This window comes from Tetranychus urticae, chromosome 2, assembly GCF_039701765.1.
Source record: "Tetranychus urticae isolate SD_2017Ah chromosome 2, NJAU_TeUrti_SD_1.0, whole genome shotgun sequence".
Classification (NCBI taxonomy): domain Eukaryota; kingdom Metazoa; phylum Arthropoda; class Arachnida; order Trombidiformes; family Tetranychidae; genus Tetranychus; species Tetranychus urticae.
The window spans coordinates 18122348-18148119 of NC_142959.1; the positions used below are offsets into that span (position 1 = coordinate 18122348).

At 31.9% G+C, this 25772-nt stretch overlaps 4 protein-coding genes across 13 annotated transcripts in view; 2 read left to right on the plus strand and 2 right to left on the minus strand.

Annotated features, from left to right (window-relative positions):
• LOC107366771 (Eps15 homology domain containing protein-binding protein 1) overlaps positions 1 to 17262 on the minus strand; it is a 54373-nt gene extending 37111 nt beyond the window's left edge. For 8 of the 10 annotated variants that reach the window (XM_089268508.1, XM_089268511.1, XM_015934407.3 and 5 more), the window contains exons 1-6: positions 17029 to 17262; positions 15805 to 16743; positions 15333 to 15727; positions 14934 to 15258; positions 14740 to 14865; positions 12274 to 12376 (exon numbers count right to left, since the gene is read on the minus strand). In XM_089268508.1, the coding sequence (XP_089124634.1) occupies positions 12274 to 12376; positions 14740 to 14865; positions 14934 to 15258; positions 15333 to 15727; positions 15805 to 16690 (1835 nt within the window). In that variant the 5' untranslated portion in view covers positions 16691 to 16743; positions 17029 to 17262. Of the gene's footprint in view, positions 1 to 799; positions 1078 to 12273; positions 12377 to 14739; positions 14866 to 14933; positions 15259 to 15332; positions 15728 to 15804; positions 16744 to 17028 lie in introns of all 10 variants that reach the window. The other 2 variants (XR_016199362.1, XM_015934404.3) reach the window with 2 other exon arrangements.
• Positions 17263 to 17332: 70 nt separating this feature from the next.
• LOC107366773 (ribosome biogenesis factor Nop53) lies at positions 17333 to 18851 on the plus strand. Its single transcript, XM_015934409.3, has 2 exons — positions 17333 to 17670; positions 17738 to 18851. Exons 1-2 carry the CDS (start codon positions 17555 to 17557, stop codon positions 18828 to 18830), a joined length of 1209 nt encoding a protein of 402 aa, XP_015789895.1. The 5' UTR covers positions 17333 to 17554; the 3' UTR covers positions 18831 to 18851.
• On the minus strand, positions 18794 to 20352 carry LOC107366774 (N-alpha-acetyltransferase 30). The gene is made up of 3 exons (XM_015934410.3): positions 20093 to 20352; positions 19832 to 20013; positions 18794 to 19757 (listed from the first exon to the last, which is right to left on the minus strand). The coding sequence occupies exons 1-3, from the start codon at positions 20250 to 20252 to the stop codon at positions 19440 to 19442; spliced, it is 660 nt and encodes a 219-aa protein (XP_015789896.1). The 5' UTR covers positions 20253 to 20352; the 3' UTR covers positions 18794 to 19439.
• A 1242-nt stretch (positions 20353 to 21594) lies between these two features.
• On the plus strand, positions 21595 to 25649 carry LOC107366879 (phytanoyl-CoA dioxygenase, peroxisomal-like). The gene is made up of 4 exons (XM_015934523.3): positions 21595 to 22115; positions 22677 to 22931; positions 24185 to 24769; positions 25055 to 25649. Exons 1-4 carry the CDS (start codon positions 21837 to 21839, stop codon positions 25106 to 25108), a joined length of 1173 nt encoding a protein of 390 aa, XP_015790009.1. The 5' UTR covers positions 21595 to 21836; the 3' UTR covers positions 25109 to 25649.
• The last annotated feature ends 123 nt before the right edge of the window (positions 25650 to 25772 follow it).

A 25772-nucleotide genomic window follows, 5' to 3' on the forward strand; every position in this document is an offset into this window, starting at 1 on the left:
CAATTTCATTGAAAGTTTTTTTTCACTTTTTTTTTGATTTGGTTTGATCCAATATTGATTCAATGATGAATGATCAATTTAAAGTGTTAATTGGTGCAATTGTGAAAAGGGAAATAATTGAGACAATTTGATGGATTGGAAATGAGTTATCACTCATGTTTGTACTTGTTGATGATGATGTTGTCATGATAGGAGGAAGATGAAGAGATAAATGGACTAGATGAACTTGTCTATGGGTTAAAATGGTCAAGATGACCCCATATAGAAGTTGCTCTAATTTGACTGAAAATAGGTTCTTAAGTGGAACTAATTAGATTAACCATCGATGGTTATGAGGTTTTGTTGTTGCTTGTTTGTTGTTACTACTAGGAGAGAGTGAGAGATGTTGGAAGATGGGAAGAAGAGGAAGAGATGACAATATTGTGAATACAGTGGATTAGTTGGGAGAGAAGGAAAAATGAAAATAACTCTGAGTGTTTTGTGTTAGTTTTTTTGCTCTGCTTCTGGTTATTCTTGACGTTGGTTATGATGATGATGAGGGGCAATGATAGTTTGTCCCAAGGAAAGAAAAAGGTAAAGTTACAGGTAAATTGCTATGGGATGGAGAAGATTAACTCCTTCTATGAGTAGGTCTCTCTTGGGAGATAGGAAACAGTGAGAAACAGAAGAATAAGGAAATTATGAGAAGTTTAACAATAGATGTTGGTGGATAGTTGAGTGGCTCTTGTTCAACTTGCCCTGTGTTTATGAGTGAAAATGTCAAAAATTTTTGTCAAAGAAAAAGGTTAAATTATTTTACTTTATTTCTTTTCTTTCTTTTGCTTCTTCGACCAGTTTCTAAGAGGATTCAGACAAGATTGACACTTCAACTCTTCTCTATCAATTTCTCCCTTTCTCAGTTTCTCCTTGTATTCACATTATTATCGGACATCGAAAACCAATGAAAAAGTTGAAAAAAAGAAGAAAAAGAATGGCAGAAGAAGAAGAAGATATTAAGATGAAGATAGGCTAAAAAGGCAAGAAAAGAAGAGAGAAGAAGAAAGAGAGGGAGAGAAGCCGAAAAATTTCTGGCTTAACCTGAAAAAAAAGGTAAATGAAGGTTAGTTATTTGGTTTTCTGTCAAAAGGTTTCTACTTTAAGAAGGGTATAAATGGCTTGAGAGGCTTTTCACAATTAAAATTCGTTTAAAAACGAAATAGAGATGACGATCAAGTGAAAGAGAGAAGGTAAAGAGGAAGATGAAGATGAAAAGTGTTTAAAATGGTCAGGAAAATGGTGAAATGCAAGAATGGTAAAAGTATGAAAATTGACAAATGAATCTTTTTTCAACCAGAAATGAATAACCACTTAAATCATTATATTTCTTGTTAGGATACAAGGCTAATAAACATGATTAACATGATAAATTTGACAATTTATCGTGTTTTGATAAAAAAAATATCAAAAAAAAGGACCCGAACACGAAACATTTTTACACCTCTAAATGATCTAATCAACTGAGTTAATGAGGCAAAACTGTTGAAATTTGGCTTCAAATGTACAATAAATATTATACTTTTCATTTTATCAAGAATCAAATCAAAATGAATCGGGAAATTCAATTCAACAATTCGACGAAAATTTCAAATAATGAAAAGAATAAATTTTGATAACAATTTTTTCGATAAAATTTCCAGCAAATGTTCAAATAGTATTGTTAACTTGGAAATTGGTATTTTCCAAAAACATCATTTTCGGATGAAATCATTTACAGATTATCGAGTTCGCAAGGGCTGAGGAAATGCTGCAAAATGAGCTCATGGTTCATTGAAACTGGTAATTTAGAAATCGAAATGCACCAAAAAACGAACAATTTTTTTGTTTCGATTCAATCGAATAACTCAATTAAAAGTATCGAGTTATTGCTCTTTTAATGAAATACTTTATAAGCTGATGCATTGAGTTTGAAACTTATATTTTTGCAAATTGAAATCGAACCCATTTTAAAGGCAAAATGAAAATTGAATAAATTCAACTTTACCCAAAGTGATTATTATTCAGTTTTCAAAGTTCAACAATAACCTGAAAAATCTCGAAGTCTAGTTCACTTTGAACCTTTCCTTTGGCAACATTTTCAAGTGATGCAAAAATGGGACAAAAATTAGAGGCCAAAATTGGCCCATTAACGATGCAAGGTAAATAAAAGGTTAAAATGCATTATAATAGGTTAACAATATAAATATCAAGGGTAAGATCATATCGATTTAAATATGTTTATGTATCAATAACTTTTCTTTGAAACACTTTTTTTCTCTCTTCTTCACTCTTTTACAGTAAATTGTGAAAAAAGGTGCAAACAAGAAGAAAGGACCACCCAGTAAAAGGTAAGAAAGGTTAACTATCTGAAGAGAGAAGAGAGCAAAAATTTATTCCAACATCAATAATGAAAATGATAACAATATTTGATGTGAAAAAGTCTATTGAAAATAATGTTGGCCAAGCATTTGCCTGTTGATATTATCATCGGTTGCTGATGAACAGGGAGTTTGTCTAGAGCCCAGAGGGAGGTCGATTTTCACGTTTCATCGGTTCATAAAGAGATCGGTGTGAAAGGCTCGGTGTGGTCCAAAATGTTCACTCTCGACTTTCTATTCACATCGTTTTCACTCAATCAACTTGCATCTTATTAATAAATATAAATAAATACATTTTTCATCCTTTTCCCTTCTTTGGTCAACTTTTCAACCTCAATTACAAGCCTCAACAATATAACAAGTTAATTCAACATCCGAAGCCCATTATATTGATATTTACAAGTTTCACTTTTCTTCCTCTTTTTGCCTCTTTATAATCAAATAGGAAAATCAATTTCAAATCATCCAATCAAACCATTTCAACGGTTCATCAGACAAAACAGTTTTCATCATTTTCATTCTTCCTTTCGCATCTCTGGCCATTTGATTTACATTTTGAAAAGTTACCAAAAAGTGAATCAACAAAAGCATTTACATTTTGCATTGACAATTGAATATAAACGAAAAGACATTTTCAATTAACGGAAAGTAACGATATTTAATGTCGCATTTCGGCGCTTTTTGTTTGCCTAAAGAAGAAGAAAAAAACTTTTGTCCAAAAAAAAAGCTTTTTAACAATTGAAGGATAAATGAGCAATTGCTAATCACAAATGATATGCTAATTGATGCCTGAAAGGGTTGATCATTGAACAAGGTAAACAAAACTTGTAATCATTAAGTAAATTACAATCTAATGGAATAATAATTGGTTAAATGGTTAACCAAAACGGTAATGTAAATGACAAATGGAAATGTAAATAATGATGAAAATGAGACTTGCCAGGTTGGAGACTAAATTGTCAACCTTCTTTGCCTAGTTAACCAACTCGAGTCCACTCATCTCCCTCTCTTCATCTCTTCCTTGCTAACCTTTAAAGTCGTCTCTTTTCATCTCTTACACAAAAGCAACTCTGCCTGAAGCACGAAGGGATCAACCAAACCCGTAAAACTACAGCCGTGGTGACAAGACCTTTAAGTTAACCTTTCGATGAATGGTAAAGGCAGAAGCATAAGAAAGACACAAATCAACAACAACAAAAAAATAATTTTCTCGCTACTGGTGGTGATGAGGTTGATAATGATCATCATGTAGCTTCCTCTTTAACCAGTACTTTTGGCCCCTTTAACCTTTACCCTTTTCTCACTGGTCAACTGTGCTTGTTATCAAGGTAATGTAAGTGAGATTCAAAGTTTTTATTGTTGTGTCGGCAACAAGCCACAAACTAGCTCATCTGTCAGTTTTTAGACTAAACTAAATTTTTTTCAATTTCACCTTTAAAAAGGAGGTTAGAGGGAGGAGGAGGAGGAGAAGGAGGTGAACCAGATACAGTTTGTGTAAATGGAAAGGTTGGGAGACACTTTTTTTTTTCAATTACTTCAGGTAACAATGAAGAGGACTTTTTGTCAAAAATTAAATATCAATTGGTCAAAAGTGAAGGGCAACCAAAAAAGGGATGATGATGGTCAATCAAAAAAGATGGACAAAAGTGATGAATGAAAGGCCAATTAAATGGTTGGCAACACCGATAGGATAGATTACAATGGATCACAATAGGAAACTTGTTTTAAATGACAACTTCTTCTTTCCAATCTTATCACTCCTTTTCAGGTTTTTACTTGCAAGTAAACCCTTTTACCTTTTATAACCCTTTTCAACAATTTACCTGTAACTATCAACGTTTACTCTTTTGTTATCAACACAGACAGACAGTTTTTTTTTCTTCTCCTCTTTACTCTTTTGCTGCATCTTACTTTCACCTTTTCACTCTTCAACCAGAAATAATCAAAATAATTGGTAACTTGTAAATTGATCAGTCAGATAATGATAATGAGTTGTTTCAAGTTGAATGGGTTTTTTGGTTTAACTTTTTTTTGTTGTTGTTTTCAGCGCTTTTTTGTTTGGCAAAATTTGCTGATTGATGGCGATATTGATGATGATGTTGCAGACAAAATGACAAAATGTGAAACAAACTAGCAAAAGCAATATCAACAAATGCATCACTTGAGATTCAATTGCATTTGTCATCCTTTTCGGTTTACTTGAACCGCTCTGCACGAGTTCATCTTGTCTTGTCTTGGTTAACCTACATTTTTGTCACAATAACAGTTGAGGTTTCAGTTGACAATCATTTTGTTCAATTGACTGCTTTTTTAGTTCCATCAATAGTTTCGATTAATTCAAGGTAAATGGGAAAATAGGAAAAACTAAGTCAAGACTTTTCAAGTGTCTAGTTGCTGTCAAATGAAAATTTAGATTGTCAAACTTTCAAAGTTGATCAAGTTTTTCATATGCAAGTTTGGTTAATGAATCACATTGCGATTTGCGCGATTTCAAAATTAATTTAGTTTCTGCTTCTTATCATGACAATGATATTCTTACGATTTTTAATTTGTTGAATCATTTCTTTGAGTATTTGCTTGAGTTTCGTTTTCGTGTTCTAATTGATTGATAAATTGAAAAGGTTGAGTAATTTACTTGATTAAAAGGATGATGTTCCATGAGTCTGAATTGAATGATGAAACAAAATTAGTCAAGTTTATCTAATTCCATCTAATGAAATATCAAGACGAAATTTGACAATCACTAACGTTTGAAGGTTTAAAGCTGACGACAAAATGGACTTGAAATGATTCTTGAAATAGTTTCAACGTTTAATGAGAAAAGTTTAACTAATCGAGTTTGGGAGAAAGATGGAAATTGAATGAGTAATTGTGGAGGAATCATGATGATTGATGAATGTAACAAAAAGTGAAAAATCAAATGAAGAGAAAGATGAGATGAGGAGGATGATAATGATGACGAGAAGTAAATAAAGTGACAATTTGTTGATTATTCTAGATTTTTATCTAATCTATTTCTAATCTATCTGAAAGTTTCTTGAATCTGATAAAATAAGAAGAACTGAAGATTGAAGAAAGAAACTGGAATTTAAAGAATTGAAATTAAAGTCAAAACATTTATCATTAATGTGACAACATGAAAACGAAAAAAGAAGAAGACAGAAGAAGACAGAAGATAAAGTAAGCAAGTGAGAGTGAGTAGAGGTTGAGAACAAGAAGTCATGAGCATCATTAAATGACTCTACCTGGGAATCATCAATTACATGGTGAACATGCTGAGGTGATGTTAATGAATAGTAAAGGGCAAGATGCAGGCAGCAGTCAATGTTGGCTGAATCAATATGGAAATGCGGATGTTCCTTCAACAGGGTGTCCACCTAATGTTACATTTTGTGGAAGACTTTAAATTTCAAGATTTACTAATCATTCCAATAGGACTCCATGAGCCCTGAAATTAAATATCCCATGAGAATCGGAGAGATTTAGTTTTCTTTCATTTCTTCTCAACTTGCATTTTCTTATAAAGTGGAGGTGGGATGCAAAATGGATAAAGATGTTGATTGAAATTATGATTAATTATCTAGAGATTCAGTCGAATTTTATTTTAATATTTTTGTGCTTATTATCGTTAAAAGTGATTAAAGTGTTTTGTATCTTTTTGAAAGTAAAACAATCAATTTTGTAAGGTGATAAGTTGTATTGATGAATCGATGATGAATTGTTGATGAATTGATGATAATGACTATTAGAGGTTATCATTTGAAAAGAGTGTAAAAAGGCATCAAAAGCAATCAACGAAAAGAAAGGTTGATGAAAATAAATTAAACTATTTGATTTGTTAACAAATTAAATGGCCTCATTCACTTTGCTTATTGGCTTGATATTGTTATTGAAAAACAATCAGTCAAGTTTGTTATTTGCCTGTTACTGCGCCAATATCAGTTAATCTTCATCTTCATCTTTTTTTTTGCAAACTTGATATTGATTTGGAAGCAAAATGTGTGTTTCAAATGGGAAGCAATAAAAAATTAGAGTCATGATGATATTGCCTGATGGATCATCAAATGTCAAAAGGTGTGCAAGTAAAGGTGAAAGGACAAAATGAAGATTAAAATGATTATGAATCATGGTAAAGCAACCAGAAGAAGAGGCAAAAGATTTTTCATTCTTGATCAATCCATATCTTGATGTAAACAACAAAATGGTATTTTGATACAAATACAGATACAATAATATCATTGACTCTCATCAATGAGACTGAAGGGATGAGAAAAAGATGAAGAGAGAGAAATGAATGAGACTTACAAGTAGGATTAAACAAAACTCGGCTTTCACATCCTAATTTCACGATTCTTGATAGCATCATGCAGAGCTATTCTCATTCACTTTACCAGATTCCACGGGATAATCATGATTCAGTGGAAAGATAAAGGTTGAAGGAAGGGATGATCATCATCATCATCAAGTTGACAAGCAACAAAATGAAAAGACAAGTAAAAAAACGTTTGTAAATGTTATCTTATCAATGAAGAGAAGTAAGAAGAAAAAGATGAAGAATAAAAGACAAGATAAAGAGATCACTTTTTGCTCGGCATCCTTCATCTTGTCTTCATGTACTATTGGCTCACCTTATTATTCAACTTTTACCTTTTTGTTGGAGCAAATTTGCGAATCAAAAACTATTAGAGACTCATTACATTAGAACCCCGACCGTCTATGGATAATTCACTTATCATTTCATTTTATTATCATTTTATTAACTTTAACACAATTTACAATAATGTGTAGTTAATTTAACAAGTAAACCTCTTTTTTTTATAAACTCAACTTGTAACTGTTTAGGTTATGTAAAGGTATATCCAATTGTAAGGTTGCTTCTGTCATCTTTTTTCACTTCATTTTACATCCATTGAAATGCTCAACGGGAGACAACATTAGAAGTCTTTTTCCCTTCAAGAATCAACTTAATTATTATCATCATTGGCCACCATGCAGCTTGTGTATGACATATAAATTATTATCATTATCACCATTCCACTTCAATAACAATATACATTCACTTAATTTGATAACAATGTAATTTAATATTACACTTTTTTACTCGGCCACCAACAGCAAGTTGGATCAGCCTATTATTTCAATATATAAACGTATCAAATGTGCTCAAAGGTAAATCATGATGTTTAAATCACGAGATTTGGTTAACTGTGAAACTGCAAATTGTGAACAATTGAAGGCTTGCAGGAATGTTTCAGCTTAAAATATCAAACTCAAGGTAAATTAATAAATGGAAACACTGTTTTCAATCATTTGTAAGTTAATCGTTGACGTTGAGTTTCATATCAAAGTCAAGATTCGATCAAGTTGGTCAGGTAAAGACAAGTCTTTGATAGTTTTGACATTCAAGAGAAATTCATTGTCGCTTTGGAATCACCAAAACTTTTGTAAACTTTATCGGGGAAGAACATTGAATTGCACATTTGCTAATTGCTTTACAACTACTAAGACCATTTCACGATTTTTATTTACAAAATTTCGCTTTTCTGTAAAATTATTTGATTCAAACAATCGAAGTCAAAATAATTAGAAAACTGTCCAAAAATTGAGAAATCAGGTTTCCATAGGAAATGCATTGAAAATGCTTAGCTTTATTTTATGGGACTTTTTTTCATGATATTTGTTCAATTCCATCATTAACACTGTACTTAGGTTTAGTTCCAGTTTCATGGTGATCTTGATTTTTAGTAATTTTGGTTTGGGTAAACTCGTAAAGGGAAACTTGTTATGATGAAAAAGTTTGAGTTGGTTTGGATGTTTTGAGTAACTGTAAATATTTGAGTTGAGTTTTTGTGCTGAAAATTGAAAAGGTGCTAATGAGCCTTTATCCAGACGTTATGCGCTTCGTTGGATTGATTCTAGTTAATCTAGTAAATGGCCTTGTTAGAAGTACAGCTGTTTTAGGATTTAAAAAGTTTCTTTGTTATAATATTAATCGGATTGTGCCTTGAGTCAAGCAAATCAGTGAGTTTTAACCTTTGAGTTTGTGTTGACTTACGAGTTAATGTTGGTAAAATAAATGAAATGTTTATTAGGATCAAATCAATTTTAGTCATTAAATCACATAATCATTGTGAATCTTGTCTCACTTTAAACTCATCAATTTCAATGTTAAAATGATTGAGCAAAATAACGCATTGAAAACAATCAAAATTTGTAAACCAAAATGACAGTCAATCAAATGCCAATAACGGCATCTGGATGTAAATGTTTGTTGCTTTTTTACATTTTGATGAAAGAGATAAAATGAATTGTCATATTGAAAATATTGCAAAGTAAATTGATACTGGAGAAGGAAAAAAATTAATTGTTGAACCACAAGATGAAAGAAAGATGATCAAGATAGGCTAACCGGTGGGTGACCTTTTCTTCACTCATCACTCTCTTTCTCATCCACCGGTGAGAATGTAATTGATGATTGTTCGTTAATAGCAGGACAATATTTCAGCGACATTCATGATAAATAATGATGACTGAAAAAACGTATTTATTTCACACAAATACTCTATAAGTCACCCTCTTCAATTCCCACAAAAAGTCAGAAGCAAAAGAAACTGAAGAAGAAGATAAATGAAAAAAAAGAGCAACTTCAACATTCCAATTGGAAATTGTATCTTTCTAAAGATGAGAAGAGCGAGGATGAAAACAAAAGCAGTAGGGAGTTTGAAAGAAACAAGATGCTAACTGAATCATGGTTAATGGTGGCTAAATGGTTTTGATTGCTCGATGCAACGAATTGAAGTAAACGTGAAAAATTTCAAGCAAACATGAGGACACAAAAAATAGAGTCGAGTCAATATGCATTTTGAATAGTTGAACATAACTGCATAACAACAAAGGTATAATGATGAGAGAAGTTGATGAATTTCAATTTTTGTTCAACTTTCTTTTCTTTTTGCTCATTTACCTATTGTGTAAAGGGATGAAGAAAAATGTTGTCCAGTCAATATAACACGAAATAAGACGATGACCCAAAATTTAAATAGAGAAGACCATTGAGAAAGCGAGAAAGTAAACATTGACCAAGAAAGCAAGAGACGACCAAGAGAGAAAGTCCATTGTAAATTTAATGAGCGAATCTAAGGCCGATTATTATTTTTGATGGTTCCTCTTTTTTTAGGTTCAACCTTAAGCTTACATCATGTAAATACTTCTTACAATATAAATATCAATATACAACTCTCTTAAGCCATTTTTATTTGGTTCAAATGTTTACATAGCCCGGGCTACGTTTTCATTTTCACCGAAATAAAAGTTGAGCAAAAAAATGAAAAGAGTAAAATGTTTTAAATTTACTTCTTTTGATATACATTTGGCCTCTCAATGATAACCAGTGATTAACATTATTCTCGTATTATTATTGTAATTATTGGACAAGACTAATGTTGGAATGAATATCAAAATCAATTTTTATGGTCATCAATATGGATAGAGAGAGTGGGGTCAAGGTGAAGGAATGAGGTGCGAAATGTTTATTTTGGTTTGACCCTAATATCAGTGTCAATGTTCACCAGGAATGTCCACCTTGAGACTGACCAAGACAAAAGTATACAATGAATTATTGAAAGAAGCCTTTTCTAACCTGCAATGTAAACATTTAAGCCAATATTTCTATTCTTGTCATTTGTTCACATTTTTTTTTTGCCTTCCTTTCGACTTTTAGATTCAAGTTTTTTTGCCTTCTTCTTGCAAATGTTGCTCATGACAGCGACCAACAACGACGGTGTAATGTATGATGATGGTGACGATGGATGATGATTGTGATCATCAAAATGGTCTATTCACTTTCTTTTTAACTTTTTTTTTCCTCTTTTCTTCTCTTTTCTTCTTCTTCTTCATTTTTCTTGTCAATTCCAATTTATGTCTTACCTCACGCCTCTTGTTAACCTATTATGTATTATAAGTCTATCTCTTTCATTTCCATTGTTATACATTTAAATTTCAAGTTGATATTAAAGTCTTTTCATAAATATAATATGAATGTCTGCATGAAAAGCTATAAGGTAAAGGATCATGACCCTCAATGGATCATAATACACAACTGGAATAATGGTGAATATTGAGTTTTTTTATATTCTTCATACATTCATAATCAACAATGAAACTCGAGTCCACATTGAATAATCAAAAACAATTGGACAAAAATATGCATTTCAATGCAATTCTATAGCATCATTACAAGTATGATAAATGCTCATTTCAATCTTTTCACTTCGATCCAATACTTAAATCAAACCCAAAATAGCATCAAAAGATAAAACCGAAAAATTGGAAAAATTGCGAAAAAAAATCGTTGAATCTTTAAGGTTTGCATTCGAGTTCAAATTGCTTGGTCAGATGAACTCAAATCTCACAAAAATATGCAATTTCTGTCAATCTTTAATCGATTTTGAAAAAGAGACCAAAAAATATAGTTTCAATATGCAAGTCTAACAGGTAAAAATGCAATTTTCAGTTCTTAACGATTCGCTTTTCAAACGAAAAAGATTTCACAAAAGATTTTATTAAATTGCTGTTAATTGCCATTGATTAAGAGATGCTATCTAACGATGCAATCGATTCAACTTGTCACTGATCTTAACAATTGCTTTTAGTCTCGGCTTTAAATTTGTGAACTTAAAGTTGACCAATTTTGGTGGATTAGCGGATTCTCTGAATTTATGAATCTTGACTATTTATTGAGTGCAAAGTCGGGCCAATTTGTTGACTTGATGGTGCATATAATCTGATAGTGTCCATAAGTGTGGTCAGATTAAGTGAACACTAGTTTTTGTTGGACTTGAAGATAGTGTTGAGTGAAATTGCAATGAAAAAAATGAGTTTACATTTGGCTCTTGATTTCAAATGAAAATTAGTTAATCATGAGGTTGAAACTAATATTGACGATGGTTATCAGTTGAAGAGGAATATTTTACTTCTTTCAAATTGTTGGACTCATCATCCACTTTTTCTTCTTCTTTCTTCTTCTTCTTCTTTTTTACTGTGATTATCAGTAATTTTCATCTGAAACTCTGCGTGAGATCTGAAAAATATTAGGATAATGTTGAATTTTTTTTGGTCTCGCGTCCTTCGACTTCACCTCATCAGCCCATTCAACTTTCATTTGATTCTGTTGGACGGATAAACTCATCAGGAATCATTATCATCATCACAAACCGATCAATTATAACTCACAAACAAAATCTTTCAACCATCATCTTTCTCTTCATCTTTTTTCCCTCTTTAATAACAATCACATCATTTGACATGATCGCTTTTATTTTTACTTTTTCTTCTTGCAGCATTTACCATGATAACAAGCAAATGTAAAGGTAACACAAGTTTAGAGCATTTACAGATAAGATGAGATTTCAATCAACTGTAAATTATTTGATAACATGATTAGATTATAAACAAAAAAAGAATCCACTTTTATAATAAAAATGAGGCAAAAAATCAAATTACACTTGAATCTAATCAATAGATTAGTTTCAAATTAACTCAATTAGAATGATGTCAGTATAAGTTTCAATGAACAATCCAAGTATCAAACAATCGTCAAGAATTCCAATTCTTATTCTTCAAAAAAGAACAAAAAATCGAAAAAAAATTAAAGAAAAAAATCTTCAGAATTGAACATTCATCATTGATCAAAGAGTTTCCATCGATTCTATAAAAATGCAAAATAACCCGATAATGTTCATCAAGTGAACCCTTGAACAGTTAAATAATAAAATCAATTTCAAGCCTGAAAATCAATTGTTTCAGGTGTTCAATCAAGTTTCAAGTTGTAAATAGATTTGAACATTGCATCACAAAAACAAATTGCAATAATGTAACTTACAGAATATTGAGTTTCATCTGACGACGAAGAATTTCATTCTTTTTATTAACCAGGATAAACCATTTACGAATGCATCGTTCCTCTTCCAGTGCACTGTTACCTCCTAATGGACGAAAATAAAAAAAAAGATGAAAGAAGAGCGTAAATTGTAAAATTGAATTAGTTTGATAGATTAGTAAATGATAGTTAAATGAATACACAATTTGTTGAGCTAAATTGGTGAAAGCAAACAAGTTAAGGAGAAGAAAAATTGATTGTATTCTTAGATGTTAGTTGCGGTGATTTTTTGGTGTTATTATTGTGTTTCTCTATCCAGCACTTTCAGGACAAACTCAAAGTGTGTAATGAAAGGGCAGTTAAATTGTACAAATTACCTTCATTGACCAGATAATATTATTCAAGATGTAAAGGTAGATGAAGAGCGAGCAAAAAGTAATCAATTTTAAGGTGTTATTACTTTATTATAGTTATTTTAGCTCATTGTATAATGATGATTAGTTGGTATGCTTTTACATTAAATACATGGTTTACCTTTTTTTTACCTTTTGCTTGTATTGTTAGCTCTACAACAATAATTATTATTTTCATTATTATTCATCAGTCTTGTTATTATTATCATTATTAACATCATTATTATTGGTGTTATTTGCATTTTTACCAGATCCATTAGTTGGAAAAGTGTTTGACTTTTCTTGTTGTTTTATATCAACTTTTTTGCTTCAACCATTTTCATCTCTCCATTCCCTTTACATGATAATAATGATGAGATGATGCTTTTTATGACTTCAATTATTGGATGTCATTGGTATTAAGAATCATGAAAAAAAAGGTAAGAGTGAAGTCAACATCAATAGATAAATGAGACCAATTTAAGTCTTAATTTTTATGAGCCTTAAAACCATCAAACATACACATAGTAGTTAACATTACGCTTTATAAAATGGTCAGATATAGTGTTACTTGTACATTTTCATGCTCATCATCGTCAGGATCCATCTCTTGTCAGACTCTATCTGACCTTTTAATCTTTACTTTTTTTTTGGTTGTTCATTCTTGTCTTCATCATCTTCACAATGTAACATTGATATTGATCATGTTGGAATGTACAAAAATGATAAACTCTCTTGTAATACAGTTTTGTTGTTGCAACTGTTGTCATGATAATGTTGAACAGTAGGAACAGTTTGAAACATTTTGCGCTATTTGGTATCAATGAGTATCATCATTATCATTATTATCATTGTTATTGATATTAGGTAAAAATATATACATGAGATTTACACCCAAGGGTGAACAACAAGTTTCTTTATCTGATTCATTCTCATCAATGTTGCTTCTCATCTTTTCATCTTCTCTTAGTTTTTCCTTTCTTTTTCTCCTCGTGTTTATCTTTCTCCTTTTTAGGTTTAATCTTGAGATTAAATTAAATCGCATCAATGTTAATGCACTAAATGATACAAATCATGTCTACCCAAAGTCTGAGTCGACGACTTTTCATCAATTATTAACTCAAATGCAAATTCCCAATAATCAAATGTAATTGTTTCAATCATTTAATGGCTAATCATTAACCAAACAATTGGTAATTTGTTTGAGCATAAGGTTAAATTTTTGGGTTCTGGTGTTGTTAAAAAGTCTATTGGTCAGTGAAAATCATTTGATTTACTTTGAAACTCGTTCTGGTTTAATAGCAAATTTACAATCAACTTTCAATGGGAAAAAGATTTACCAAGACAAAGGTTCCATCTATTGGTATGGATAAAAGGTTGAGATTGTTTTGGCAAGTTGATTGAAAGTGAAAAGATAAATTGTTACGTTTAGATGTTGTATTGACTTTAAATTGAATATTGATGGTTGAAGGTTGGAAAAGGATAAATTTGAAGGAAAAAAATGTATGTTAGGTAATTAGTTGGGACTCTGAATATGATACAGTGCTTTTGAAGCCCAACAAATGATCTGTCTCTGAATGAATCCATAGGTAAGCTTTCATTTTGCTTCACTTTGCGGAAACTCAACTACAATTGAAATTGACTTTAAAGTTAGGTCCAAGTTTTGTCTTGTAACAAACCAAAAAAAACCCAACCCTGTTGGATAATAATAGTCAACTGTGAATGTATTATTTACCTATCTAAATGGTTTCAATGAGGATGAGAACGAGGAAAAGGTAAAAGAAGTGAATTTTGTTGATTTTCTTGTGACTCTTCAATGTCTTCAGTGAAGGGCTTCAAAGAGACAATACAAATGAAGAACCATAAAAGGTTAGGTTACTTATTAATATTGATGGTTAGAAGAAGTCATTGATGATGATAAATAATAATATTAATTTTCCTCCTCAAAACAGCCTCCTAATTAATGTCCACCAATGTGCCGATAATATGATAAAACTGTTTTTAATCTTGTTTTGCTTTCACCTAATTGCATTTGATTGCGCTCAACACTTATGGAATTGATTTAACGATAACTTACCATTTTTCATTATTAGCCTCAGTTTTTCTTCGATAATTGCTGCCTCTTTATTAATTTTTGACTGTTCCTTTTCTAATATCATTAGTTCCATATCGACATAAGATTTGTTTGGACTTTTAGGATTATCTGAAAAAAACGAAAAAGGTCAATTGTTTAAAATGGAAAGGGGCAATTGTTGGTTTAGCTGCTCTTACTTGATTCATTATTGGATTGAAATTTGGAAGGCATCTTTTTATTTTGCCGGAATGTAGAGGGTTGATTTGAAGTTTTTTTAGATTCACTCAAGGTAAGATCACGAATAGCTTCTTCCATGTTTCGAGGTTCAATTGGACTTTTCTCTTTAATCATTTTACTGATTTGATCGGACAACAATTTTTTAGCCTTTTCTCTCAACTGGCGTCTACGTTCTTCGTCTGTAGCTGCGTCCTGAGCTTCTTTATTTGCTAGTTTTTTCTGCCTTGTTTCCTCAATCAATTGTCTTGCTCTTTCATGTAATTGTTCTCGGCGATCAGGATTGGTCTAAATAAGAGATGGAAAAAAGTAGAAAGTAAGTTTTTCATGTTTAAAAACTATCATTTGATAGTGAGATTTACTTGTCTTTTGCTGTCAAGTCGCAAAGAACGGTATGCTGGCATTGCTCGAGCTCGTTGGAACGGAGAAATTTTTTTCGGCGAAACATCTAACAGTCCAGGAGCTAATTCGACAATTTCAGGTCTACGAATTGGTTCTGGATTGATTGAATGGCAAGCCTTTGATGATGTGTCGCTTAAATTATTTGAATATGATGATGATGAAGTTGACATGGAAGGTGTGGTTGATGTTGATGGTGTCGTTGAAGACGAAGTTGCTGAGGACGGATCGGAGGTTGGGGACGATAGTGTAACACCAGTCAGAGAATCTGTGGTTTCATTAAGATTAGTTGCGAGATCCAAAATATCATTAGGAGAACCGTTTAAAAATTCGGATAAATTCGACTCTCGTCTATGAGCTATAAGCAAAAAGGCAGATGAAAGAGATTAGTTTTATCATGAAATAGCAAGAAAAGATCGAACCTGTTAAACTTACATAATTTTCCTTTGGGCTTTTTTTCCTCATCACTATCAGAATCGAATGGATTCATCAACTGTTTACGAGTCATCAATTGTTTCTTCCCTTTTTGAGGAGTATCATTTGATGATTGAGTATTTAATTTAGATGATTCAAATGATTCCGATTTTAAATTTATAGACCGTGACGACTGGGAAAACGTATTTTGCTTCTTATCAGAACCAGGTTTAATGGCTGGACTGAGTCCATTCAACTGTTCGCCTGATTTTGAGCTGTCAATGGATAGTCGTGAAGACTGATTTGGCGGCTGATTAATTTTTTCTAAAAGTTTTAGATGTTCGTTTGTTTTTACCCTGTTATCTCCATCCAGCAAGAATTGGCTTGTAAGAGGAACTAAAGGAGCGAGGTTGTTGACTTTTTTACTAGGCCAGTCCATTAGTTGCTGATCGATAGATGCAAATAGCGAGCTACTTTCACCATCACTGTCAAAATCATCGAACATGTCGTCACAGTCCCACATGAGACCTCTACCTTTTCTTTCTTTGCGCATAAAATAAGCTCGAATTTGATGTAAGATTGTCATAACGGATAGCTTGTCTGGAATGTCGAGAATCATTAAATCTTCTGAGTTCATTATATTTGGAATACCAAGTCTTCTAATAGCGTCGAAAGCTGTTTTTAAATTAGTTTTACTATCCTCTGGGTTGAGTTTATAGTAATCAATCAAATCAGGGCGGAAATTGTGGATCAATGCACAAAAAGCCATTCCATTTTTCCATGATGTTGTCAAGTCAGCAACATTCAACCCATAAATTTCATTGGTTATGTTGATACACCAAGATAATAAATCTTCAGAAGCCGGAGTCTCTTTATGAATTTCAGAGGCTACCTTTGATTCCCTCATGTCGTTACGATGAATCAGGTGAGATCAGGAATTTAAAAGATAAGTAAAAAATGCTGTGAAAAGAAAAAGAATGGATTAGAACAATTTATAATCTGTATACATTGATTAGACATCAATTTGAGAAACAATAGAAACAACTGGTTAACCCATATTAAGGTCAAGCGAACGGTAGGTATAAAATGTCAGATATTTTACACTATTAAAAGTAACTAGCAGTACTTTTAAATGCGTGATTGATTGAAATGTTAGTTTCAGTTTTATATACAAAATATTGAACATCTACAATTTTTCTTAAAATGGGTGATACCTGTAATTGAAATAAAATTATATAACCATACCTTAATTACTGTAATAATGGCGTTTTCTTCAATTAGCCATCACTCCAATTTGTAGGTATTTGAGTTATGCGAATTGCAACTTAATTGTTACATTAATACAGAATTGAATAAAAAACAATCAAACATCTTAAATCAACTAGTTTTAAATCACAGGTGGAAGCGATAATCAACAAATTGCACTTCACGCTTAACAATGTTAACAAAATTTGATAAGTAATGCTTGCTTTCATCACTGTTTCTGTGTTTACGTTGCAGTCCAGCAAAACTCTAATAGATGGCAGTTCAAAACTATCATATGTTTGGTTTACGCTGTGAAGTTCAATCTGTGATAATTATCGTCAGAATTTTAATTAATTGAATGATTAATTATCTATTGTCTATCTATTATTCTATCCCAGATTGTTCCTCGTTAACTGTGGATCCATCCAACATCTAAAAAGAGGGTAAAATAACGTTTACCCTTCAATATCTACTCTACTTGTTTCAAGTTGTTTCTGAGGCCTACCCCATTCCACGTGTTTTCAACATGGTTGCTTCCAAAAAACCAAAATTTGCCAAAAGCCGACGAAAAGGCTGGAAAAAAGTTAATATAGATGAAATTGATACATTTTATGAAGATGTTCGTCTGAAAGAAAGAGTTGGGTAAGTTTTGACTTATTAGATTGTTTTTGTCTTTTCATTTTCTAATTTATTTTATTTTTCTCAACAGGCAACCTCTAGATGAACCTGCTTTTAAAATTGATAAAGAAGCAGAAATCGAACCTGTTTTAAATGGAGTGAAAAAAGGAAAAGTTCTTAAAAAGCTTAAGCAAACCAAGGATTTAGCGAAGAATATCAAAGCATATAAATCATTAGTTCCATCATCTAGAGTTCCTCCTGTGGTTGTATTCAAAAACCCTGCTCAGCCGGAAAAAAAAGTAAAACCCAAGACATACGGCAAATCAATAAAGAAAAAGAAGGAAAAATGGACTGATTTGAAAGTTGGAGATATTTGGTCTGGAACACCGACAAAAGCGGAAAGAAAGACAAGACTTAAACTTAAATCAGTTTTACCAGCTTTGGAGTTACCTCACCCAGGAACTTCGATAAATCCAGCTATTGAAGATCATCAAGATCTTATCAAAAAAGCTGCTGAAGTTGAATTGAAAAAGTTGAAGAAGGACGAAAAGATTCAAAGATTACTCCATGGTGGTGTTACCAAAAAAACTCAGTCTCAAATGCAAAAAGAATGGCTTGAAGAGATGTCTGCAGGACTGCCAGTCGCAAATGAGGATGATCAAGAAAAAGATGACGATGAAATTGTTGCTGAAGATCCTGATCTTGCCAATCCCAAAAAAGTAATTAGAGCCGAAGACCGTAAATCAAAATCTAAAAGACGAAGAGAAATGCTTGCTAAAATGCGAGAAAAGGCAATTAGGGAAGAGAAAGAGAAAAAGAAGAAAGAAAATAAAATCTATCAACTAAAGAGAATCAAGAAAGAAATTGCTGCTGGTGAAGAAAAGCATAAGAAAAACATGGAAATTCATCAGAAAAAATTTGAAGAGAAACTTTGTAAACCAGCTCGTTTAGGTCCACATAAATACGAAGATCCAGATATACCTGTGAGCCTACCTGGAGAACTTGCGGATCGACTAAGATTGGTAAAAACTGAAGGTGATTTGTTTGAAGATAGATTGAAAAGTTTACAAAAACGTAATATTATCGAACCTAGAAAGTTGATTTTGAAAACTCAAAAGAAAAATGTTAAATATACTGAAAAAAGAGATTGTCGGGATTATGAAAATGATTTGTTAAATAAATAAAATAATTTTTAGTATTCTAAATCTTGTGTGTAAATGCATGTTAAGTTTCAGTTTGGTCTACAAAACATCAAATCGACATTGACAAATTAAAATCTTTTCATAATTACAATGTGACTTTTTATAAGAATATTTTCAACAAAATTTATCACCATTTAGGATTATGATTGTTTAAAATTATTCTTTGGACGATTTTATTTGGAAGGATATTATCTGATGTTGACTGATTCGGAAAAAGCTATTATCTGAGTGCCATGAAAATGAATAGTGATGAGAAGTAACACTTATCCAAAAGATGATCTATAACCAGATAATTGCCCAAAAAGACTTCCTTCTTTGACTAGCCAATTTAACCAGCAAACAGTTCTCTTTTCAGCCTTTGTGTTCATCATCACTGAGGGACAAGCTAATAGAAGATTGGTGCTAGTAAAGCTGTTGATGTAAATCTTATTCACTGACGAATTAACAGTTGGTTGTGTTATCACATTTAACAGTAGGTCCTCCATCATAAAATATCATTCCAGTGATTTCTCTCGGCAACGAATGCGTAAAAATAATTCAACTTGTGAAAATAGTTTCTTAATAGTAGAGAATCATCACTGTTTATTTGATCTATTTCAACCATAGTTTTAATCTAAGGGCATCAACTCCATTCAAATAATATCTGAATAGCCTCTTATCACGTACAAATCCTAAATTTTCATAAAGATTAAGAGCCGGCTTGTTAGTTATTTCTGTTTCCAGAACTACTTCATCTGCTTCATCTAACGACATTGCTTCAATAGCCAATGAAACCAATCCAGATCCGATTCTTCTGTTTCTATAATTTTCGTCTACTGCTAACATAGCAATATAACCACGTCGAACTGATTTTTTATGAAGATCCAGTTTGCAAACAATTGCACCAACAACTTTATCTTTAAGAACAGCCTGAAAAATTAAAAGGATAAACTGTTTGATTTATCTTGGTTTAACTATCTTAATTAATGATTCAAATCACTTACCAGAAAACATAATTGCGGCCAATTGTGAATAAAGTAACGGTATGTGTAGATTGAATAAGGTTCAGACAAATCTTTTTGAATCAACTGCATTATATGCGGCATCTGTAACTCGGATTGATAATTTAGGTACTGAATGTTGTTTCGTTCCTGCTGTTGGGTGCCATCAACATTTTCATCAGGACCTAACAAAAGAATAAAATGAACAAATTGAAAAGAGCAAATAGCAAATCTTAAGTCGATTAAATTCGAATTGTCACTTACCTCTAACCTGTACCTCAATTTTATTTACAGGATCTTCTTCCAATGTAAGTTTTCTGTCAATATCGATATCTTTTGTAGTAAATTGTTCAACCTTTTCATCATCATTAAAAGTACTCCCAGCATCGCCATAACTTCTTACAGTCTGTTCATTAGTTGACATGATTAATCAATTCAATCATAGAAGACAAATTATATTCAAAAATAATTAACTGTTAAACATTTAAGCTATTTAAACCAAAACATTGCCTAATCAAACAAAATATTTATCTGAAAAAAATACCTAAAGATGACGCTGTTCGACCAAAATTGTATGTCAAATACAAAGCGCTTAATATAAATTGTGTAAAAACAAACGATCATTTTTTCAACATTTACTGTTAATATTACAAAATGTAATACAAAACAGAGCAACTTTTCCTCAACATTAATTACTTTAACATTAATTATTGAAAATCTCCCATCAAATTGATAATAGTGTATTGATATCTTCTCAACATTTACAGTCTATTTATAAAAAAGCAAAATTCATAAAGAGGATAACTTTAAAATATTATCCTTCGAGTACATTGAATAATCATACCAAAATGAAATCAAAACATCTTGAAAGATGAGCAAAAAGGTGAAATTTCAACAGAATCTAATCGACAATTTTACATTTAGCCATAAAATGGTAATGGCGGATTCGGAGATCATTCATGCTACTGTAAAGAGCTAAAAATCAAAACACAACATAACATGAAAGACAAAAAAGCCTTCGTATTTCTTACATTGAAATAACATGACAGAATCAAAAAACGACTTTATAATAGTCATTAGAAGGTTAATAATGTCACCGTAATCCGATTTCCAATAATTTTTATCAATATGGCGAAGGGCAACAATTCAGACATGGATTGGAATTAAAAGTAAGTTAATATTTAGCCAATTCTTACTATCCTTCGTGAGTGTAGTTCAATCTTGACATTCATCTTTATGTTCTAGTCGCAATTTTCACACAAAAATATCATGCATTTCTTTATTATGCACATACGAGATGTTCAAACGGGTAGGTTAAACTTTAGGGCTTTATATCTCGAGAAATAGGTACACGATCGCGGTCATTTTAATTTTATATTAATAAGCTTCACAAGGAATTTGAGAATGTCTAAAAGACAGAGTATTTAGAAGCGACTCAAAAGCGCTCACCCGACTCGAAAAAGCAGTTTATAATGGGATTATAACATTTCAATGGAAACTTGTCAAAAATTTACAGCTGTATTTTTGAAAATCGTCTGATAGCGTTAATTGTAAAAAGGTGAAGGTATTTCGAGCATACATATCGTTAATTCCTGATGAAAATCTATTTAAATACAAATTTTCAGATCAATAAACAAATCCGTTCTAAAGATATAACCGTTTACTTTTTGACCTACCCGTTTGAACACCTAGTATGAATCGCCTTATTGGACTGGATTTAAAAAAGGATTCAATGTGATTAAGTTGAGTTTTGATCACTTAACGGTAGCAGTTTGGGTAACACTTTTAATGATATAAAGTAGGAGTGAAAAGCAAAAGAAACATGATCAACAACTTGTTGATGGTATAGACAACGGTGTTTCAATCAACAAATGAGCCACTCTTTTCAAGTGTAGTTCAAGCTACTTACACTTTAAACTTTCCTTTTATTTTGTGTACTTTTTCATCGACTGTTGTAACAGTTATTTTTGTTTTATTGTGAATCCAGAATCATTTTTTAAAATTGAAAATGTCTTCTGATATTGCTGCAAATCAGTTTGACCGAGGAAACAATAGTTTTGACTCGACGAAATCTGTTTCTTCTATTGAAAGAGCTCGACTTATCTACAACAATGGCAATGATGAAACAAGAATTGGATTTGATGGATCTTTTAAATCGCCCCAATCATCATTAACCACAACAGCAACAACACTAACCCAATCAAAACATGACACAGGCTCAGCAACAGATGATCAAGAGCAAACAAAGAGCAAGAAAAAACCAGCAAATTGGTTGGACGTGCTTCAGGTTAGTCGATTATTAATTATTATTTGCTTTTACTGGGTCTAAATGTCCAAATAAATCAACATGTAGTGATAAATTTACACTGTAGTCAAGCTCAGCTTAAAGGTAATTCGTATTCCGTTTACGCGATATTTCAGGGTTTCCGCTAATTTGTTTTTTCTTTTGATTCCTTTTGCCTTAAACATCTTCAAGGCACAAGACATGGTAGACTCAGAATTCCCCGTATTCTGATTCTATGTCCATATTCAAGTTTCCCATTTTTCTATTTCTTAATAATCAATCTATTGTTCCTTATTTGAGACCTTTTTTTGACCAAAACTTTCCTTTTTCTCAAACTGGTCTGACTTTTTGTTTTGTCTGGATGGAACCATAAAGGTCAACTGTTATTAGCTTGTCTGAGTTAAATTTTTTCACCATTATTATGATTATTTATCATTTTTACTTTACGGAACATTTGAAATTAACTAATCATCCTGAAATTTGACCTTTCACAACAATTGAATTTAACAACTTGATACCAGTTTTTTTAATTATTCATATTTTTTTCCTTCTCTTTATTGATAGATTGACCCAAAGGTTTATTGGCCAAAAAAGTATCGTTACACAGCTGAACCAAGGCCAGGAAGCTATTACATGTTGAATGTGCGGGAAAGAGATTTTTATGAAGACAATGGATTCCTGATTGTAAAAAATTTAATCCCCGCCAATATGATAGGCAAGATTGTGAGCAACCTGGAAAGTAAAGCCAGGTCATCGGAGCCATCAATAAACTCGGCTTTAACAAATGAAACCCTAAAAGCATTAATTAGCTCACCTCGAGTAAGTTGTGGACCCGATTATGAACATTTACAATTACTCTACAATATTTAGTCTTCTGCCAGCAATCAATAAATTAGCAACCTTCTCCTGGAACTGGTTACATTTTAAACGTGTTGAACAAGTCCATATGAAGCTTGGTCCAAATGCAATGTCAATTTGGGAAATGAAAGTTTCAATCAAAACTCTTTATCAGATTGGAGTACAGAATTAGCCATTTAATGTGATTACTTGATTCTAGTTTAAAATCAATGCAAGGTTGCTTTAAAGCCATTTACCTTCATTTACAGTGTCAGTCTGGATCAGTTTATAGCGAGTCTTGCAAATATCAAGTTGAATCAAGCTAACCTTGTGGAATATTTCTAGTTTTAATTGACATCATGAATTACATGAAACTGTATTTTAAAATGTATATTATCCCACTGTCCGAGTAATTTTCCATTCAGTTTTTCAACAGGTTGAATCAGATCATTTTTCCTCTAGATGTTCAGTTTAAATTAATTTCGTGTTGTTGTTTTCTGGTTCAATGGTTTAACTTGTCGTCTCAAAGCTGGTAATCAGGAAAAGTAGAGAAGCAATTTAGGCGAAAAAGGGTGAGATTGAATGATAATCAGGGCAAACGAAACATTCATAAAAGGTTATCGCTCGATCGAGCATCCAATCGATTGTCACTTTCAGCAGGCAAACAGTCTTTGAGTTGCTCTTATACCACTTTGCCTTTACGTTAACCACTCTGCATTGTTATTGTCATCATCTTATTTTGTTTTCAATATTTTCCAGTCAATCCATTTAATTATTCAAGCCCTTTTCATTTGGAGGGACAAAGTTTTTTATTGCCTGATCAACCTTTCTCATTACCTTTTCCCTCTTCCCTCAGATTCACTTATACAAGTCTTAGAGGATCATTGCATTTGGACTGGAACGGATTAAACGGCAAACAGTTCAAGATCAACTTGAGTTAATTTTGTCATTTGTAAATGACTAGTCAAAGATAGCTGTTTAATAATTGTAGGATAAATTTGCAACAATTATTTATCTTCATTTACAATTTTAAATATTCATCCTCAATTGTCAATAATTAGGTTGGATTTTGGTTGTAAAAGTCTGAACAAATGAAAAGTAAATCAAGCAACTGTTTTCAATGTTAATCCGTTTCAACCAAGCTTGGTAGATAGCAAGACTACAAAATGTGTAAAATCATTTTTACCCTTATTATGAAAATCAAATACTAATCTGGTTTCTTTGATTACTTTCAGATTTCCCGTTATGCATCAGCATTTTGTGGCAACAATTTAATGGCTATGACTTGTTCACCCATTTACGATTATATTTATTCGGATTTACAATCAAATTGTTTCCAGCGAGATCTTCATTGCTTACCTTTTCGTCCTGCTGATCGTATTGTTAGTGTATGGATAGCCCTTGAATCTTGTGGTATTGAAATGGACGCTTCTCAAAGCAACTCTGTTCAATACATGGTCATACCCGGAAGTCATCGAACAGGCTATCTTGAAACTATTTATTCGGATGATGAAGGTAACAAGGTGCGAATGTTTTATGAAAGAATACCTGAAGTACAACGGATTAAAGATGAAGCAAGCAGTAAAGAGATACGAAAGATTACCTTAAAACCTGGCGATGCTTTATTTTACCATCCTTTGTTGGCTTATACGGTTAAACTGAATAACCAAGAGAAACACTCTGATGGACAATTGATTGCTATTTCATGCAGATATGCATCTTCAGACTGTGATTATATTGAAATAACTTCAGGGTCAACCTATCAAGATGAGGTACCACCTCACCTGGTCAACACAGTTTTTGACTATAACCTTAACAAGGTAAAACAAGTAAAGTTGAAAGGCATCATCAAGAGACAACAGAAATATCTTTTTTTTAATTTTGTCTAATATCATAATATCATTTACTTTTCATTTACATTTCAATGAACATCATTAATTGTCAAAAAAATTACTCAAAGTGATGATGGATCATCTTGATTTCCTAAACTCTAATCTCATCCATAAACTGATCTTTCTGTTGCCTGTCCAATGACCTTTGCCTCTTTAATCTGCATCTCAACATATTACTGTATTTTGCTTAATTTTTTACTTCTTCAATTACAGGATTTCTGGAGAAATCAAGGATTACTAATTAAAGGAAAACGAAGCAATCTTTAATTTGACGTTCACAGTAATTGCCTGAAGCAAACCGTTTTAATATTTGATCAATCAACTTTACTGAGCAACAAGCTTGTTGACAAGATTGGTCTAACAATGAATTTATCATCTAATCGTGGTTAACTAAATACGGAATAACCAGTAAATTACAATTTTCATTTCCAAGTCAATGTTTAAACCCAACATTTGGCTGAACTCTTTCCTGGTCAGCATCCATCAACACTAGCCTCAGTGGTTGCAGCTCAATAACTCGACGGTTTCAAATTATTGTAAATTAATCAGTGAAACATGCTACTTCATCAAGAGGTTCAACCATCAGTTAACATAAAATGTCCTATTATTGGTGTATCAGGATGACAAGAGACAATAAACTCAATTTCATCTCAATCTTGCAATACTCAATATGAATCTAATGGTTGATTGATTGACTATAATTTGGGGTTAAAATGAAAATTTTATATCAAGTTATATAAGAGTTATGTACTTTAATATTTTATGCTAATAAAAACCTTGAACAATAAAATTACGATAAGTTAATTTACCTTTTTGCTGAACGTTATCATTCCAATTAAATAAGATATTTACTTTTTTTTCTTGTTTCATAACACGATGAAGGTAAATCATCAAGGGAAATTAAGATTAATTTTCGAAGGATCCAAGAATG